Source organism: Pan paniscus, chromosome 10 (assembly GCF_029289425.2).
Source record: "Pan paniscus chromosome 10, NHGRI_mPanPan1-v2.0_pri, whole genome shotgun sequence".
Lineage (NCBI taxonomy): Eukaryota > Metazoa > Chordata > Mammalia > Primates > Hominidae > Pan > Pan paniscus.
Genome location: NC_073259.2, coordinates 40,747,369 through 40,764,217, shown reverse-complemented (window position 1 = coordinate 40,764,217; position 16,849 = coordinate 40,747,369). Strand labels below are relative to the sequence as shown.

Here is a 16,849-nt window from a genome sequence, read left to right as displayed (position 1 = left end):
CCAGCTCTGCTATTTCCTAGCTGAATGACTTTGGGCGACTTACGCAAGTTCAGTTTTCTTACCTATAAAATGGAAATAATAAAGGCCAGGCACAGTGGCTCACACTTGTAATCCCAGCACTTTGGGAGGCCAAGGCGGGCAGATCACGAGGTCACGGATCGAGACTATCCTGGCCAACATGGTGAAACCCTGTCTCTACTAAAAATACAAAAATTAGCTGGACATGGTGGTGCGTGCCTGTAATCCCAGCTACTCGGGAGGCTGAGGCAGGAGAATCGCTTGAACCAGGGAGTCAGAGGTTGCAGTGAGCCAAGATGGCACCACTGCACTCTAGCCTGGTGACAGAGCGACACTCGGTCTCAAAAAATAAATAAATAAAATAATAATAATAAATATTTCAGGGGAGAATTAGATGAGATGATTGTAAAATGCATAGCCCTAGCTGTGCCCCAGCACATAGTAGGTGCTTGATAAGAAATTTGTTGCCTCCTTAATAATGGGTATTTGTTCAGCCTGTGAACCAATGTGTTTTTTTTTTTTTTTTAAGTAAAATCCACGGCTAGGCATGGTGGCTCACGCCTATAATCCCAGCACTTTGGGAGGCCGAGGCAGGCAAATCACCTGAGGTAAGGAGTTCGAGACTAGCCTGGCTGACATGGTGAAACCCCGTCTCTACTAAAAATACAAAAATTAGCCGGGTGTGGTGGCAGGCGCCTGTAATCCCAGCTACTCAGGAGGCTGAGGCAGGAGAATCGCTTGAACCCAGGAGGCGGAGGTTGCAGTGAGCTGCGATCGTGCCACTGCACTCCAGCCTGGGGGAGAAGAGCGAGACTCCGTCTCAAAAAAAAAAAAAAAAATCCACATAGCAAAATTTACCATTGTTACTGTTTTCAATGTGTTTTTTAAAAATTCAGGTAAGTTTTGTATACTTTCTGATGCTTAAGTTGGAAAACAAGGTAACCTCTAATATGGGCTGTGAGGACTTCCTCTGCCCAAGCAGTTGCAGATATGAACCCTGAATATAAAGAGATCTTAGGCTAGAAAGGATCTTGGGCAGAGCTGAATGGCTCTAAGCATTTGACCTCACATTGGTTTCCTCCTGAGAAGAGTCAACAGAGGCCAGCATCTTCTTCCAAGGTCAGGGAAGGGCAAAGATTTGAAATTAGGCATCACTGGGTTCTCAGCTGGGCCTCCAAGTTCCCCTCCTCTCACTATGCAGAGCAAAGAGGAGGTTGCAGAAGAGAAGAGGATATGAGATTGGTTCTCTGCTCCTCCCTTTCTTTCCCTGCTTTCCCCACACCCACCCTCTCCCCCACAGCAGCCTTCTCCCCCACAGAGGCTGGGATAGGATGAGGGGGGCGGAGTTGGGGACTGAGGGATCAGAAGCCCCAGGATGCCCTGTATCTGAAGAAAGATTTGGCCAGGGGCAGCTGTGCTGGCTTATGCTCTCCTCCTGCTGCTGCTGCCATCCTCCAGCAAGATGCTAGGGTCTTTGGGGCTTTGGGCATTACTTCCCACAGCTGTGGAAGGTAAGTGTCTACAGGGAGGGGAAGGGTCTCTCCATCCATCCAGCGAGGGAAAGGGGTGCTTGAAGCAAGAGCCACCCCTTTGGAAGAGTGGTGAGTGGGCTGGGTGAGTAAGGGTGAAGGATAGAGCCATGTGTCCCCATGGCAGGGCTCAGGTTCCAGGCCTCTGCTGACCCTGCTTCCTCCTGTGGCTTTACCATACTGATGCTGGGATGTGAAACATGTTTTGTCTATTCTTTTGGCCAGTTTTTTGCCTCTGCATTCACTCCCACCTTGAATCTTTTCCTTTCCCCACCCTGGGCCTCAGCACCCCCAAACAGGCGAACCTGTGTGTTCTTTGAGGCCCCTGGAGTGCGGGGAAGCACAAAGACACTGGGAGAGCTGCTAGATACAGGCACAGAGCTCCCCAGAGCTATCCGCTGCCTCTACAGCCGCTGCTGCTTTGGGATCTGGAACCTGACCCAAGACCGGGCACAGGTGGAAATGCAAGGTGAATGGCAAAGTATATGGCAGGTGATAGCTAGGGTGGGAGACAGACACATCCTGGGGTGTGGGTGGCAACCAAGGGGGAAGGGGAGAAATAGAACATCTGGTGGGAAAGAAAAGCCCATGAGAGATGGAAGGGACGCCTCTGATAGAGAAGGGATTTACCCTCTGTTTCCACACCCCATTGTGCTTTCTTCCTTGCCCCCCCTTTCTCTCCTCTTCCCCTAATCCCATCCCATCAGGATGCCGAGACAGTGATGAGCCAGGCTGTGAGTCCCTCCACTGTGACCCAAGTCCCCGAGCCCACCCCAGCCCTGGCTCCACTCTCTTCACCTGCTCCTGTGGCACTGACTTCTGCAATGCCAATTACAGCCATCTGCCTCCTCCAGGGAGCCCTGGGACTCCTGGCTCCCAGGGTCCCCAGGCTGCCCCAGGTAGCCACCCAAGGGTACTGAAGCCTGATGGGGGCTGGGGCCCAGGTTAGGATGAGAGGTGGAACCAGGGCCAGTTCTCACCCTACTCCCGCCCCACACTTTCCTCCTCCTGGCCTTGGGAAGTTGGTTGCCCTGGTGACTGGGAGATAAGGGGTCTTGTGACCAGGGTGGGGGTGGGTTGAGACGCAAGCTCTCAGGAGGGGAAGAGCAGAGAGCAGGTTTGGGTCAGTGCTCTCCAGCCTGCATTCTTGCCTTGATGTCCAGGTGAGTCCATCTGGATGGCACTGGTGCTGCTGGGGCTGTTCCTCCTCCTCCTGCTGCTGCTGGGCAGCATCATCTTGGGTACTAATCCACCCCATCCCTCCCTTGTGACCCCAAGACATTGCCCCAAAAGCTCTGACCCCTCTCCAGGCACCCCTGACCCCATGGTCTTGGGATCTCTATAGCCTGATTCCCAGACTCCCATGACCTCTCACAAAGCTCCCTTTCCACAAAGTCCCTTTTCCTGTCCCTATGCATTTGCACCCTGACCCTAAGGCTCTTGTCTGTTCCAGCCCTGCTACAGCGAAAGAACTACAGAGTGCGAGGTGAGCCAGTGCCAGAGCCAAGGCCAGACTCAGGCAGGGACTGGAGTGTGGAGCTGCAGGAGCTGCCTGAGCTGTGTTTCTCCCAGGTGCCCCAGGGAGGGAGAGAAGGGCTCCTCTGGGCACTCCTGGAGGTTGTGCTGGGGAGGAATCCTGGCCCTGTTATAGCTCAGAGGCCCACACTCAGCACAGTGTCCCTACCAGGTAATCCGGGAAGGAGGTCATGCAGTGGTTTGGGCCGGGCAGCTGCAAGGAAAACTGGTTGCCATCAAGGCCTTCCCACCGAGGTCTGTGGCTCAGTTCCAAGCTGAGAGAGCATTGTACGAAATTCCAGGCCTACAGCACGACCACATTGTCCGATTTATCACTGCCAGCCGGGGGGGCCCTGGCCGCCTGCTCTCTGGGCCCCTGCTGGTACTAGAACTGCATCCCAAGGTGAGCACCAAGGAGTGTATATGTGTGTGTGTGTGTGCCTGTGTGTATGTATAGAGGTGGGGGCTACATGGCAGCTGGGCCCTGTTGATTGCTTCTGCTTTCGATTTTCTCTTTTCTAAGACATTAAAAATGGCCAGGCGAGGTGGCCCACACCTGTAATCCCAGGACTTTGGGAGGCCAAGGTGGGTGGATCGCTTAAACCCAGGAGCTCAAGACCAGCCTAGGCAATATGAGGAAACCCCATCACTGCAAAATTACAAAAATTAGCTCAGCATGGCAGTGCACACCTGTAGTCCCAGCTACTCAGGAGGCTGAGGTGGAAAGATCGCTTGAGCCTAGGAGGTTGAGGCTGCAGTGAGCTGTGAGCATCCCACTGCACTCCAGCCTGGGAGACAGAGCGAGACCATGTGAAAAAATAGTAACAGGCTGGGCACGGTGGCAGACGCCTGTAATCCCAGCACTTTGGGAGGCCAAGGTGGGAGGATTGCTTGAACCCAGGAATTCAAGAACAGCCTGGGCAACACCGTGAAACCCCACCTCTACAAAAAACAAAAAATTGGCTGGGTGTGATGGCACATGCCTGTGGTCCCAGCTACTTGGGAGGCTGAAGTGGAAGGAGCACCTGAGCCTGGGGAGGTCAAGGCTGGCAGTGAGCCAAGATTGTGCCACTGCACTCCAGCCTAGGTGACAGAGTAAGACCCTGTCTCAAAATTAGAATTTTTATTTATCTTTTTTATTACATAAACAATACATGTTTATATATTTTTATTTTATTTTGGTAGGAGGACGGAGTCTTGCTCTGTTGCCCAGGCTGGAGTGCAGTGGCACAAGCTTGGCTCACTGCAACCTCGGCATCCCAGGTTCAAGCGATTCTCCTCCCTCAGCCTCCCCAGTAGCTGGGATTACAGGCGCTTGCCACCACGCCTGGCTAATTTTTGCATTTTTAGTAGAGACGGGGTTTCACCATGTTGGCCAGGCTGGTTTCGAAATCCTGACCTCAAGTGATCCACCCATCTTAGCCCCCCAAAGTGCTGGGATTACAGGTGTGAGACACCGTGCCCAGCCAAGAAAAAAAAAAAAAAAAATTGTTAAAGAAATATCTTCAGGCACAGCCCTCCAAACTCATTCATATTCATTCAACAAATAAGTATGAACTATATGTCAGGCACTATGCTAGAGGCCACAAAAAACACACAGTCCCTCTTTTACAGATTTTATAGACTAGCAGGGGAGACAGAAATGGATCAAGTAAACACAAGTGTCAAATGTCAAGTGTGCTAAGTGCTAGGAGAGAGGGCCAATGAACTATAAGAATAATAAGATGTGACTTGAGGGGGAGAGCAATGAGCAACAAGAAGAGGAAAAGGTAGGCAGAGGCCAGCCACACCAGGCCCTGTGGGCCTGTTAAATATTTGGGACTTTTTAAATTTTCATACCATTTCCCATCTGCTTCCTGCTAGGCATTACGCTACCCGCTTTTTATTTTATTTTATTTTATTTTTTAGACAGAGTCTCATTCTGTTGACTAGGCTAGAGTGCAGTGGCACAATCTCGGCTCACTGCAGCCTCTACCTCCTGGTTTCAAGCAATTCTGCCTCAGCCACCTGAGTAGCTGGGATTAAGGCGTGCCGCCACTACACCTGGCTAATTTTTGTATTTTTAGTAGAGACGGGATTTCACCCTGTTGGCCAGGCTGGTCTCAAATTCCTGACCTCAAGTGATCTGCCTGCCTCGGCCTCCCAAAGTGCTGCAATTACAGGCGTGAGCCACCCCGCCCGGCCATGCTACACACTTTAAACACATTTCCAAACTTACCCTTCACAAACACATTATGAGGTAGGAATGATTATCCACATGGGGCTCAGAAAAGGAAAGTCATTTGCCCAGAATCTATGTGACTCTAGAGCTGGCTCCTCATCATCGTGTCTATTGCCTCCTGTTTACCCCTCCATCAGGACTGTGTGTGTCTCTGTCCACGTGGAAGAGCTCCCCACAACTCACTTTGCCCTATTGTAAGTAGTTCAACCTCCACCACCTGTTTCAGAGCCCAAATGCAGTGGCTCTTCCCTGAACTTTTTCAGCACCTACAGCTTCTGCACTTCCGAAATCTTGAATGATGGAAAGTCCCTTCTTTGACCATATACCTCCTGGCCCAGCTCAAAAATCACTGTTTTTTTGTTTGTTTAATTTCTCTGACTTCTCCAGGCAGGGTTAGTCATTCTTGCTTTATGCCCCTTGGCACTCGGTTAATTTTCCTATCTTGGGGTTTACTGCATTCTTTATCTCTTACCTTCCCTGAGCCATCTTGGTGCCTGAACACAGTTCGTGGCCACCGAAGGTGTTCGATGACACTTGTTGAATGAGGGGTTCTATTGCTCCCTTCCCTCCAATTCCCACTTGCCCTCCACCTGCTACTCTGTTATCTACTGGCTCTGCCCATCTATGTGTACACATGCCTGACACCTCAGACAAGGTGACTCATGAAGGATGCCCCTGACTAGCTTGCCCTGCCTCCTCTGTTACTGTCTTTGCCCCATGTCTTCTGAGTCAGTATAAGGTGGTGGTTATTAGTAAGTGATCCTGAGTCAGACTGCTTGGATTCAAGCTCCACTCCTGCCTCACCGACTGACTTCAAGAGAGTTTCCTTAGTTCTGTAAGGAAAAGCTCTTCATCTGTTAAATGGGGGTGTGACAGGAGCACCTACCTTCTAGGGTTTTCACAGGGATTACAGGAGGCCACATCCACTGGGTCTGGACCACAGTAAGTGCCCAGTACCCTTGATCTAGAGTTACTATTTTTCATGTCAATTGATGCAGTCTTACTCCTCTACCTATTGTCTTGGCCAGCATCCGTCAGTGTGTCTGTCTGCTGGGGAGATGCAGGGAGAAGACTGTCAATTGATCTCTGCTCCCTGGGAGGGATCAGCCGTCTCCAGCTTTGTGTACCATCCTTTTCTCTCTGCGTTTCCCCAGGGCTCCCTGTGCCACTACTTGACCCAGTATACCAGTGACTGGGGAAGTTCCCTGCGGATGGCACTGTCCCTGGCCCAGGGCCTGGCATTTCTCCATGAGGAGCGCTGGCAGAATGGTGGGTGAGCTGGGCATAGGAAGTCAAGGGAGCCACAGTGCTATGTTTGTGATTCTGCCTTAGTTTGGAGGGGAAAGATTGGGTCAAAAGAGGGAGGAAGAGCCGGGCACAGTGGCTCACGCCTATAATCCCAGCACTTTGGGAGGCCGAGGTGGGCGGATCACAAGGTCAGGAGATCGAGGCCATCCTGGCTAACACGGTGAAACCCTGTCTCTATTAAAAATACAAAATATTAGCCGGGCGTGGTGGCATGTGCCTGTAGTCCCAGCTACTCGGGAGGCTGAGGCAGGAGAATCGCTTGAACCCGGGAGGCGGAGGTTGCAGTGAGCCGAGATCGCGACACTGCGCTCCAGCCTAGGCGACAGAGCGAGACGCCGACTCAAAAAAAAAAAAAAAGAGGGAGGAAGAAAATCCATGTTCCTTCAACCTTGGATTCCTCCACAGGCCAATATAAACCAGGTATTGCCCACCGAGATCTGAGCAGCCAGAATGTGCTCATTCGGGAAGATGGATCGTGTGCCATTGGAGACCTGGGCCTTGCCTTGGTGCTCCCTGGCCTCACTCAGCCCCCTGCCTGGACCCCTACTCAACCACAAGGCCCAGCTGCCATCATGGAAGTGAGTTCTCTGGATAACTGGTGAGGCCCAGGATGATGTTGGTGCTGCTGATGGCAATGCAGCCATTGTGTGTCAACAGTTGTAGCAATACCTATAGCATTTGGGACATTGCTGAGTCTGTAGTTGGGGGGATATTGCATGGACCATTGCTGCAATGAGGATTGCCACAGAGATGATTCTTGGCCCTTCGTGCCTTGCTCTCCAGGCTGGCACCCAGAGGTACATGGCACCAGAGCTCTTGGACAAGACTCTGGACCTACAGGATTGGGGCATGGCCCTCCGACGAGCTGATATTTACTCTTTGGCTCTGCTCCTGTGGGAGATACTGAGTCGCTGCCCAGATTTGAGGCCTGGTAAGGATGGGTGGTACAGTCCCCTCTCCTGGGCTCCCCCCCCCCGCCCATTCTAGGTTCACCCCAACCTGACCTGGCCTGAGAAAGCTCTGCTCTTCCCTGTCTTGCCCTTTCTACATGGTAGGCACCCCAGGACTAACTGATACCCAGCCCCTCTACCTTCCTCCAGACAGCAGTCCACCACCCTTCCAACTGGCCTATGAGGCAGAACTGGGCAATACCCCTACCTCTGATGAGCTATGGGCCTTGGCAGTGCAGGAGAGGAGGCGTCCCTACATCCCATCCACCTGGCGCTGCTTTGCCACAGTAAGAGGCCTAGGCTGTTGGTCTGGGAACCTGGAGAGTGGGGGCTGGGCATGGGCTTCGAGGACGTCTCTGCCAGGGTGTCTGTCTACTCCTATCTCCGCTTATCTCTCATCACTCCTTGGTTCATGCTCAGCTGGAACTGGGCAAGCCTCCTCTCCCCCTCAGTTCATCCTCTTCCACTCTAAGTCTCACACAGTCGATTCCATCTACCTGAGACACACACCTTCCTCCTGCTCAGCCTTGCCCAGCCTGTCTCTCCTCTCTGCCATCAGTTAGCCCTGTTCCTCAGTCCCCTTCTCCAGGAAGCCCTCCTTGTCTTTGCTCTTACCCTGAGCTCTGCCCCATCTGCTCTCCTAATACAGTAAAGCCCAAAAATCAATTCAATAAGTCCCCATTCTGTCATACATTGATGATGTTTCTGCTGTGACCCAATAAAAGGCAGTTCTAGGTATAAAAGGTGAAAGCAGTGGCGTCACAGTGAAAGTTCAGGGCTTTGCACAAATACTTTTTTAACAGAATGTCCCTTCTGCTACCTGATCTGAAATTTCCACGGCACAAGTCTTAGGTTAGCTAACAGAAACTGGGCATTACTTGCAGAAGACTCTGGCTCTCTGAGAGGAAAGAGAGTAATTTCCCATTAGCATATTAAGCTGTCAACCTACATTAGCTCCTCAGAGGAAACAGTGGGCTATACAGAAGGCCCCCAGAGAGCCTGTTTCATAGGGAGCAAGACTCAGAGGGCTGGAATTCAGCAAGAGGGAGAGGAGGGAGGCTCCAGGAAAGATCAGAAGTGGATGTTGAAAGCAAGAGAGTGATGGACACTGAAGATGGCTTTTAACCCTGGGGCCCACTCAAGATCCTAGGGTCAACCCTTCCTCCCTGTCATTCCCCCCAGGACCCTGATGGGCTGAGGGAGCTCCTAGAAGACTGTTGGGATGCAGACCCAGAAGCACGGCTGACAGCTGAGTGTGTACAGCAGCGCCTGGCTGCCTTGGCCCATCCTCAAGAGAGCCACCCCTTTCCAGAGAGCTGTCCACGTGGCTGCCCACCTCTCTGCCCAGAAGACTGTACTTCAATTCCTGCCCCTACCATCCTCCCCTGTAGGCCTCAGCGGAGTGCCTGCCACTTCAGCGTTCAGCAAGGCCCTTGTTCCAGGAATCCTCAGCCTGCCTGTACCCTTTCTTCTGTGTAAATATGCAGTTTATGTGTCATCAATGTACATGCCAACATAAATATGGCGATTGTATAGCTGTCTTGTCTGCCTCATCACTGCATTTCCCACCTGCCGAATCCTTGGATTCTTCTGCAGGCATCCAGTCCACATCAGTTCTGACCAGTGACTTGGGGTAGGTGTGCACAGGAAACAGAATAAAGTCAGCTTTCCTGATGCATATCCTTGGTCCTTCCTCTATTCCTGTAATCCAGGGACCCTCTTGTCTCTCTTCTTTTCCACTAACATTTATTTTTATTTATTTATCTGGTTTCTTTTTTTGGAGACAGAGTCTCTGTCCAGTCTGGAGTGCAATGACACGATCACGGCTCACTGCAGCCTTGTCCTCCCTGGGCTCTTGTGATCCTCCTGCCTCAGCCTCCTGAGTAGGAGGGACCACAGGCATGGACCACGATACCCAGCTATTTTTTTTTTTTTTGAGACAGAGTCTCACTCTGTCACCCAGGCTGGAGTGCAGTGGCACAGTCTCGGCTCGGTGCAAGCTCCGCCTCCTGGGTTCACGCCATTCTCCTGCCTCAGCCTCCCGAGCAGCTGGGACTACAGGCGCCCACCACCACACCCGGCTAATTTTTTGTATTTTTAGTAGAGACGGGGTTTCACCCTGTTAGCCCCGATGGTCTCCATCTCCTGACCTCGTGATCTGCCCACCTCGGCCTCCCAAAGTGCTGGGATTACAGGCATGAGCCACCGCGCCCTGCCTGATTTTTTATTTTTTGTACAGGTGAAGTCTTGGTATGTTGCCCAGGCTGGTCTCGAACTCCTGAGCTCAAGCAGTCCTCCTTCCTCAGTGTCCCAAAGTTCTGGGATTACAGGCATGAACCACTGCACCCAGCATTTTAAATTGTTTATTATTTTTTAAATTTTATTTATTTATTTATTTTGAGACGGGGGTCTTGCTCTGTCGCCCAGGCTAGAGTGCAGTGGCACGATCTTGGCTCACTGCAAGCTCCGCCTCCTGGGTTCATGCCATTCTCGTGCCTCAGCCTCCCGAGTAGCTGGGACTACAGGCGCCCGCCACCACGCCCAGCTAATTTTTTTGTATTTTTAGTAGAGACGGGGTTTCACCATGTTAGCCAGGATGGTCTTGATCTCCTGACCTTGTGATCAGTCCGCCTCGGCCTCCCAAAGTAAATTGTTGATTATTTTTATTTTTATTTTTGAGATAAGCTCTTGTTCTGTTACTCAGGCTGTGATCATAGCTCACAGCATCCTTGACCTCCTGGGCTCAAGCGATCCTCCCAGCTCAGCCTCCCAAGTAGCTGGGACTACAGATGTGTGCCACCACACCTGGCTAATTTTTGTATTTTTTCATAGAGACAAGGTTTTTCCATGTTGCCCAGGCTGGTCTTGAACTCCTGGGCTCAAGCGATCCACCTGCCTAGGACTCCCAAAGTGCTGGGATTACAAGTATGAGACACCACACCCAGCCTCAACATTTATTTTTAAAGGTGGGATCTCATGGTGGGCACTGGGGAAAGAAGGGTAAAGACAACAAAATCACTGCCCTAACAGTGCTTAAAGACCTGCACATCACATTGTTGGGTTCCTGTACACTGTCCTGGGGGTAACAGGGGAGACTTGAGCAGGAATGCTTCACAGAGCACAGGATGCTTGAGCTGTGTCTTAACTGAGCAGGAGTTTCCCAGGAGCATGTTCTTGTCCCTTTCTGTGACCCAGCTCTCATCCACATCCAGTCAGTTCTCAAGTCCCACTGAGGCAGCCTAGGCAGGGGCTACTTCTCCTTTTTCTTTTCTTTTATTTTTTTGAGACGGAGTCTCACTCTGTTGCCCACGCTGGAGTACAATGGCAGGATCTCAGCTCACTGCAACCTCTGCCTCCCGGGTTCAACTGATTCTCCTGCCTCAGCCTCCCAAGTAGCTGGGACTACAGGCGCCCGCCACCACGCCCAGCTAATTTTTTGTATTTTGTAGTAGAGACGGGGTTTCACTATGTTGGCCAGACTGGTCTCAAACTCCTGACCTCGAGATCCACCCGTCTTGGCCTCCCAAAGTGCTGGGATTACAGGCATAAACCACTGCACCTGGCCTTCTTTTCTTTCTTTTTTTTTTTTTTTTGAGACGGAGTCTCACTCTGTTGCTCAGGCTGGAGTGCAGTGGCGCAATCTTGGCTCACTGCAAGCTCCGCCTCCTGGGTTCATGCCATTCTCCTGCCTCAGCCTCTGGAGTAGCTGGGATTACAGGCGCCCACCACCACGCCCAGCTAATTTTTTGTATTTTTAGTAGAGACGGGGTTTCACCATATTAGCCAGGATGGTCTCGAACTCCTGACCTCAGGTGATCCACCCTCCTCGGCCTCCCAAAGTGCTGGGATTACAGGCATGAGCCACCGTGCCCAGCTCTTTTTCTTTCTTAATCAACCTACATCATACTTTGATGGGCAGGGCCTGCTTCTGGGCACCATCCCTCTTTCCTTCTTCCTAGGCCTGGCAGGGCCCAACTACTACAGTTACCTCTTGGTAGGTTATGTTTCCCCTGATCTAGGCTAAACAGTACTCTTTGGATATTCTTTATTTTTAAAAAAAATTTTTTTTCAGACGGAGTATTGCCCAGGCTGGAGTGCAGTGGTCCGATCTTGGCTCACTGCAGCCTCCATCTCCCAGATTCAAGCGATTCTCCTGCCTCAGCCTCCCAAGTAGCTGGGACTACAGGCATGTGCCACCATGCCCGGCTAATTTTTGTATTTTTCATAGAGACAGGTTTCACCGTGTGGGCTAGGCTGGTCTCAAACTCCTGACCTCAAGTGATCCATCCACTTTGGCCTCCCAACGTGCTGGGATTACAGGTGTGAGCCATTGCACCCGGCCTGGATAATCTCCTAACTTTCATTATGTCTTGCCTCTGCTCAACAGTGTTCTTGGGTTTTTCATGACAATCCTGTGAGTACCATTTACAGAGGAAGAGGGCTCAGAGAAATTTAGAAACACGTCTAAGGTCACACAGCTTTTAAATAACAAAGCAAAGACTTTCAGCCCTTAAAAATGTTTGGCTGGGCACGATGGCTCACGCCTGTAATCCCAACACTTTGGGAGGCTGAGGAGTGCGGATCACCTGAGGTCAGGAGTTCTAGACCAGCCTGGCCAACATGGTGAAACCCCATCTCTACTAAAAATACAAAAATTTGCCAAGTGTGGTGGCACGTGCCTGTAGTCCCAGCTACTCAGGAGGCTGAGGCAGGAGAATGGCTCGAACCTGGGAGGTGGAGGTTGTAGGGAGCCGAGATCGCACCACTGCACTCTAGCCTGGACTCCATCTCAAAAAAAAAAAAAAAAACCTGAGCCCAGTGGCACGCGCCTGTAATCCCAGCACTTTGGGAGGCCGAAGGGGGCGGGTCAAGAGTTCGAGACCAGCCTGACCAACATGGTGAAACCCTGTCTCTATTAAAAATACAAAAATCAGCTGGGCGTGGTGGTGCGCACCTGTAATCCCAGCTACTCAGGAGACTGAGGCAGGAGAATTGCTTAAACCCGGGAGGTGGAGGATGCAGTGAGCTGAGATGGCGCCACTGCACTCCAGCCTGGGCAACGGAGCCAGACTGTCTCAAAAAAAAAAAAAAAAAGAAAGAAAGTAAAAAAAAAAGAAAAGAGTGTACAAACATGCTGATGAGCATAAGGCTATGTTCAATCAAAAGTAAATCTATGGGCTGGGTGTGGTGGCTCACACCTGTAATCCCAGCATTTTGGGAGGCCGAGGCAGGTGGATCACCTGAGGTCAGGAGTTTGCAACCAGCCTGGCCAACATGGTGAAACCCCATCTCTATTAAAAATACAAAAATTAGGCTGGGCACTGTGGCTCACCCATGTAATCCCAGCACTTTGGGAGGCTGAGGTGGGCTGATCACGAGATCAGGAGATCGAAACCATCCTGCCTAACATGGTGAAACCCCATCTCTACTAAAAATACAAAAAATTAGCTGGCTGTGGTGGCCGGCACCTGTAGTCCCAGCTGCTTGGGAGGCTGAGGCAGGAGAATGCATGAGCCCGGGAAGCGGAGCTTGCAGTGACCCGAGATTGCGCCACAGCCTGGGCGACAGAGCGAGACTGTCTCAAAAAAAAAAAAAAAAAAAAAAAGGAGATCGCTTAAAGCCAAAAAATATAGGTTATAATCTTGTCTCTCCTAACTGTGAACTCTTAGAAAAGTTTATTTTTCTCAGGAAATTGAATGAATGTTTCTCTAAGTCATTTCCAACCCTATAGTTCCATGATTCTGTGATAAAATGATAAAATATGAAAGTCCCAATTGTGAAGATGAGTTTACCAAATCCAGTGTTTGCCTAATGTGATATTCCCATGAGTAGTGATTGCATGCTTGTGGAGAAGTATTAGGCATGTAAATACACTTTTTAGAAACTGGGCCTCGTGCAGTGGCTCACGCCTGTAATCCCAGCACTTTGGGAGGCAGAGGCAGGCAGATCACCTGAAGTCGGGAGTTTGAGACCAGCCTGACTAACATGGCGAAACCCCATATCCACTAAAAATACAAAATTAGCCAGGCGTGGTGGCACATGCCTGTAATCCTAGCTACTTGGGAGGCTGAGACAGGAGAATCGCTTGAACCTGGGAGACTGGGGTTGTGGTGAGCCGAGATCGCGCCATTGCATTCCAGCCTGGGCAACAAGAGCGAAACTCCATCTCAAAAAAAAAAAAAAAAGAAAAGAAAAGAAAAAGAAATGTCTGGAGTAGGCAAACTTTTTTTTTTTTTTTTTTTTTTTTGAGACGGAGTCTTGTTCTGTTGCCCCCAAACTGGAGTGCAGTGGTGCGATCTCGGCTCACTACAACCTCTGCCTCCCTAGTTCAAGGGAGTCTCCTGCCTCAGTCTCCCAAGTAGCTGGGATTACAGCGCATGCCACCATGCCCGGCTAATTTTTGTACAGATGGAGTTTCACCACATTGGTTGGGATAGTCTCAAAATCCCGACCTCGTGATCCACCCGCCTGGTGACCTCCCAAAGTCCTGGGATTACAGGTGTGAGCCACCGCACCCGGCCAATACTTTTTTGAAACTTGATAATCTTCCAAGAAAGAAACAATGTGTATATCTAAGTTTCCTAGAGTTTAGAAAACCTTCCAAATTATTTCAAGTATTTTGCACAAACCTAATATAAAAATATATCAAAATGTAGTATTTGTTTGTTTTTGTTTTGTTTTTTTGAGATGGAGTGTCCCTCTGTCACCCCGGCTGGAGTGCAGTGGCACGATCTTGGCTCACTACAAGCTCCGCCTCCCAAGTTCATGCCATTCTCCTGCCTCAGCCTCCTAAGTAGCTAGGACTACAGGCATCAGCCACCATGCCCCTCTAATTTTTTGTATTTTTAGTAGAGACAGAGTTTCACCCTGTTAGCCAGGATGGTCTCGATCTCCTGACCTCGTGATCCGCCCGCCTCGGCCTCCCAAAGTGCTGGGATTACAGGTGTGAGCCACCATGCCCGGCCTGTTTGTTTTGAGACAGGGTCTCATTCTGTGAGTGAGACTGGAGTTCAGTGGCATGATCTTGACTCACTGTAACTTCTGTCTCCCAGGCTCCAGTGATCCTACCACCCCAGCCTCGTAAGTAGCTGGGATTATGGGCGCACACAACCATGCCTGGCTAATTTTTCTATTTTTTGTAGAGACAAGATTTCACCATGTTGGCCAGGATGGTCTCGAACTCCTGAGCTCAAGGGAATCCACCAGTCTCAGCCTCCCAAAGTGCTGGGATTACAGGCATGAGCCACCCCACTCAGTCAAAAGATAGTCTTGTTATGTAAGATACTATCACTGGGGGAAGCTGGGTAAATTTTACAACTTCTTGTGAGTCTAAAATTATTTCAGAATAAAAGAACACTGTCTAGGCAATACCACTCAGGACATAGGCACGGGCAAGGATTTCACGATGGGATCACCAAAAGCAATCACAACAAAAGCAAAAATTGACAAATGTGATCTAATTAAACTAAAGAGCTTCTGTACAGCAAAAGAAACTATCATCAGGACAAACAGGCAACCTACAGAATGGGAGAAAATTTTTGTGATCTGCCAAAGTGTCTAATATCCAGAATCTAGAAGAAACTCAAACAAATTTACGAGAAAAAAACAACCCCATTAAAAAGTGGGCAACGGCCAGCCTCCCCGTCCAGGAGGGAGGTGGGGGCCGGCCCCCGCCCGGCCAGCCGCCCTGTCCGGGAGGTGGGGGGCGCCTCTGCCCGGCCGCCCCTTCTGGGAAGTGAGGAGCCCCTCTGCCCAGCCGCCACCCCGTCTGGGAGGTGTACCCAACAGCTCATTGAGAACGGGCCATGATGACGATGGCGGTTTTGTCGAATAGAAAAGGGGGAAATGTGGGGAAAAGATACAGAAATCAGATTGTTGCTGTGTCTGTGTAGAAAGAAGTAGACATAGGAGACTCCATTTTGTTCTGTACTAAGAAAAATTCTTCTGCCTTGGGATGCTGTTGATCTATGACCTTACCCCCAACCCGGTGCTCTCTGAATCATGTGCTGTGTCCACTCAGGGTTAAATGGATTAAGGGCGGTGCAAGATGTGCTTTGTTAAACAGATGCTTGAAGGCAGCATGCTCCTTAAGAGTCATCACCACTCCCTAATCTCAAGTACCTAGGGACACAAACACTGGGGAAGGCCGCAGGGTCCTCTGCCTAGGAAAACCAGAGACCTTTGTTCACTTGTTTATCTGCTGACCTTCCCTCCACTATTGTCCTATGACCCTGCCAAATCCCCCTCTGCGAGAAACACCCAAGAATGAACAATAAAAATAATTTAAAAAACAAAAAAAAGAGATAAAAAAAAAAAAAAAGGTGGGCAAAAGGCCAGGCGCAGTGGCTCACGCCTATAATCCCAGCACTTTGGGAGGCTGAGGCGGGCGGATCAGGAGGTCAGGAGATCAAGATCATCCTGGCTAAGAGGGTGAAACCCCGTCTCTACTAAAAATATAAAAAATTAGCCAGGCGCGGTGGTTGGTGCCTGTAGTCCCAGCTACTTGGGAGGCTGAGTCAGGAGAATGGTGCGAACCTGGGAGGCGGAGCTTGCAGTGAGCCAAGATCGTGCCACTGCACTCCAGCCTGGGCAATGGGGCCAGGGCGAGACTCCGTCTCAAAAAAAAAAAAAGGGGGGGGGGCAAAGGACATTAACAGACATTTCTCAAAAGAAGATATGCAGCCAATAAACATGAAAAAAAGCTCAACATCACTGAACATTAGAGAAATGTAAATCAAAACCATAATAAGATACTATCTCATGCCAGTCAGAATGGTGATTATTAAAAAGTCAAGAAATAACAGGCCAGGCCTGGTGGCTCATGCTTGTAACCCTAGCACTTTGGGAGGCCAAGGGTGGGTGAATCACTTGAGGTCAGGAGTTTGAAACCACCCTGGCCAGCATGGTGAAACCCTGTTTCTACTAAAAATACAAATATATATATATATATATATATATATATATATATATATATATATATATATGGCAGGTGTGGTGGCAGGCACCTGTAATTCTAGCTACTCGGGAGGCTGAGGCAGGAGAATCGCTTGAACCCGGGAGGCAGAGGTTGCAGTGAGCTGAGATCCTGCCACTGCACTTCAGCCTGGGCGACAGAGCAAGACTCAGTCTCAAAAAAAAAAAAAAAACCCAAAACCAAAATCCAGATGCTGGCAAGGTTGTGGAGAAATAGGAACATTTCTACACTGTTGGTAGGAGTGTAAATTAGTTCAACCATTGTGGAAGACGATGTGGCGATTCCTCAAAGATCTAGAACCAGAAATACCATTTGACCCAGCAATCTCATTACT

The 16,849-nt window shown here is 50.1% G+C and overlaps 1 protein-coding gene across 3 annotated transcripts; it reads left to right on the top strand.

Annotated features, from left to right (window-relative positions):
- The first annotated feature begins 1,400 nt into the window (after positions 1-1,400).
- Positions 1,401-13,574, top strand: AMHR2 (anti-Mullerian hormone receptor type 2). Of its 3 annotated transcripts, XM_003831012.7 has the most exons (11): positions 1,401-1,529; positions 1,834-2,016; positions 2,255-2,446; positions 2,711-2,788; positions 3,001-3,119; positions 3,235-3,465; positions 6,438-6,552; positions 6,997-7,169; positions 7,375-7,522; positions 7,692-7,828; positions 8,724-13,574. In XM_003831012.7, exons 1-11 carry the CDS (start codon positions 1,481-1,483, stop codon positions 9,018-9,020), a joined length of 1,722 nt encoding a protein of 573 aa, XP_003831060.2. In that variant the 5' UTR covers positions 1,401-1,480; the 3' UTR covers positions 9,021-13,574. The 3 variants fall into 3 exon arrangements, with proteins under 3 accessions (XP_003831060.2, XP_054951593.1, XP_003831061.2); XM_055095618.2 differs by lacking the exon at positions 8,724-13,574 and having other exon boundaries at positions 7,696-8,028; XM_003831013.7 differs by lacking the exons at positions 7,375-7,522; positions 7,692-7,828 and having other exon boundaries at positions 8,724-13,573.
- Positions 13,575-16,849: the final 3,275 nt, after the last annotated feature.

Bases quoted from the DNA above. Each gene is read 5' to 3' on its own strand.
- AMHR2 (XM_003831012.7), top strand. From the start codon at position 1,481: ATGCTAGGGTCTTTGGGGCTTTGGGCATTACTTCCCACAGCTGTGGAA. The intron at 2,447-2,710 runs GTAGCCACCCAA...CTTGATGTCCAG, and splicing joins GGGTCCCCAGGCTGCCCCAG to GTGAGTCCATCTGGATGGCA. The intron at 6,553-6,996 runs GTGGGTGAGCTG...ATTCCTCCACAG, and splicing joins TGAGGAGCGCTGGCAGAATG to GCCAATATAAACCAGGTATT.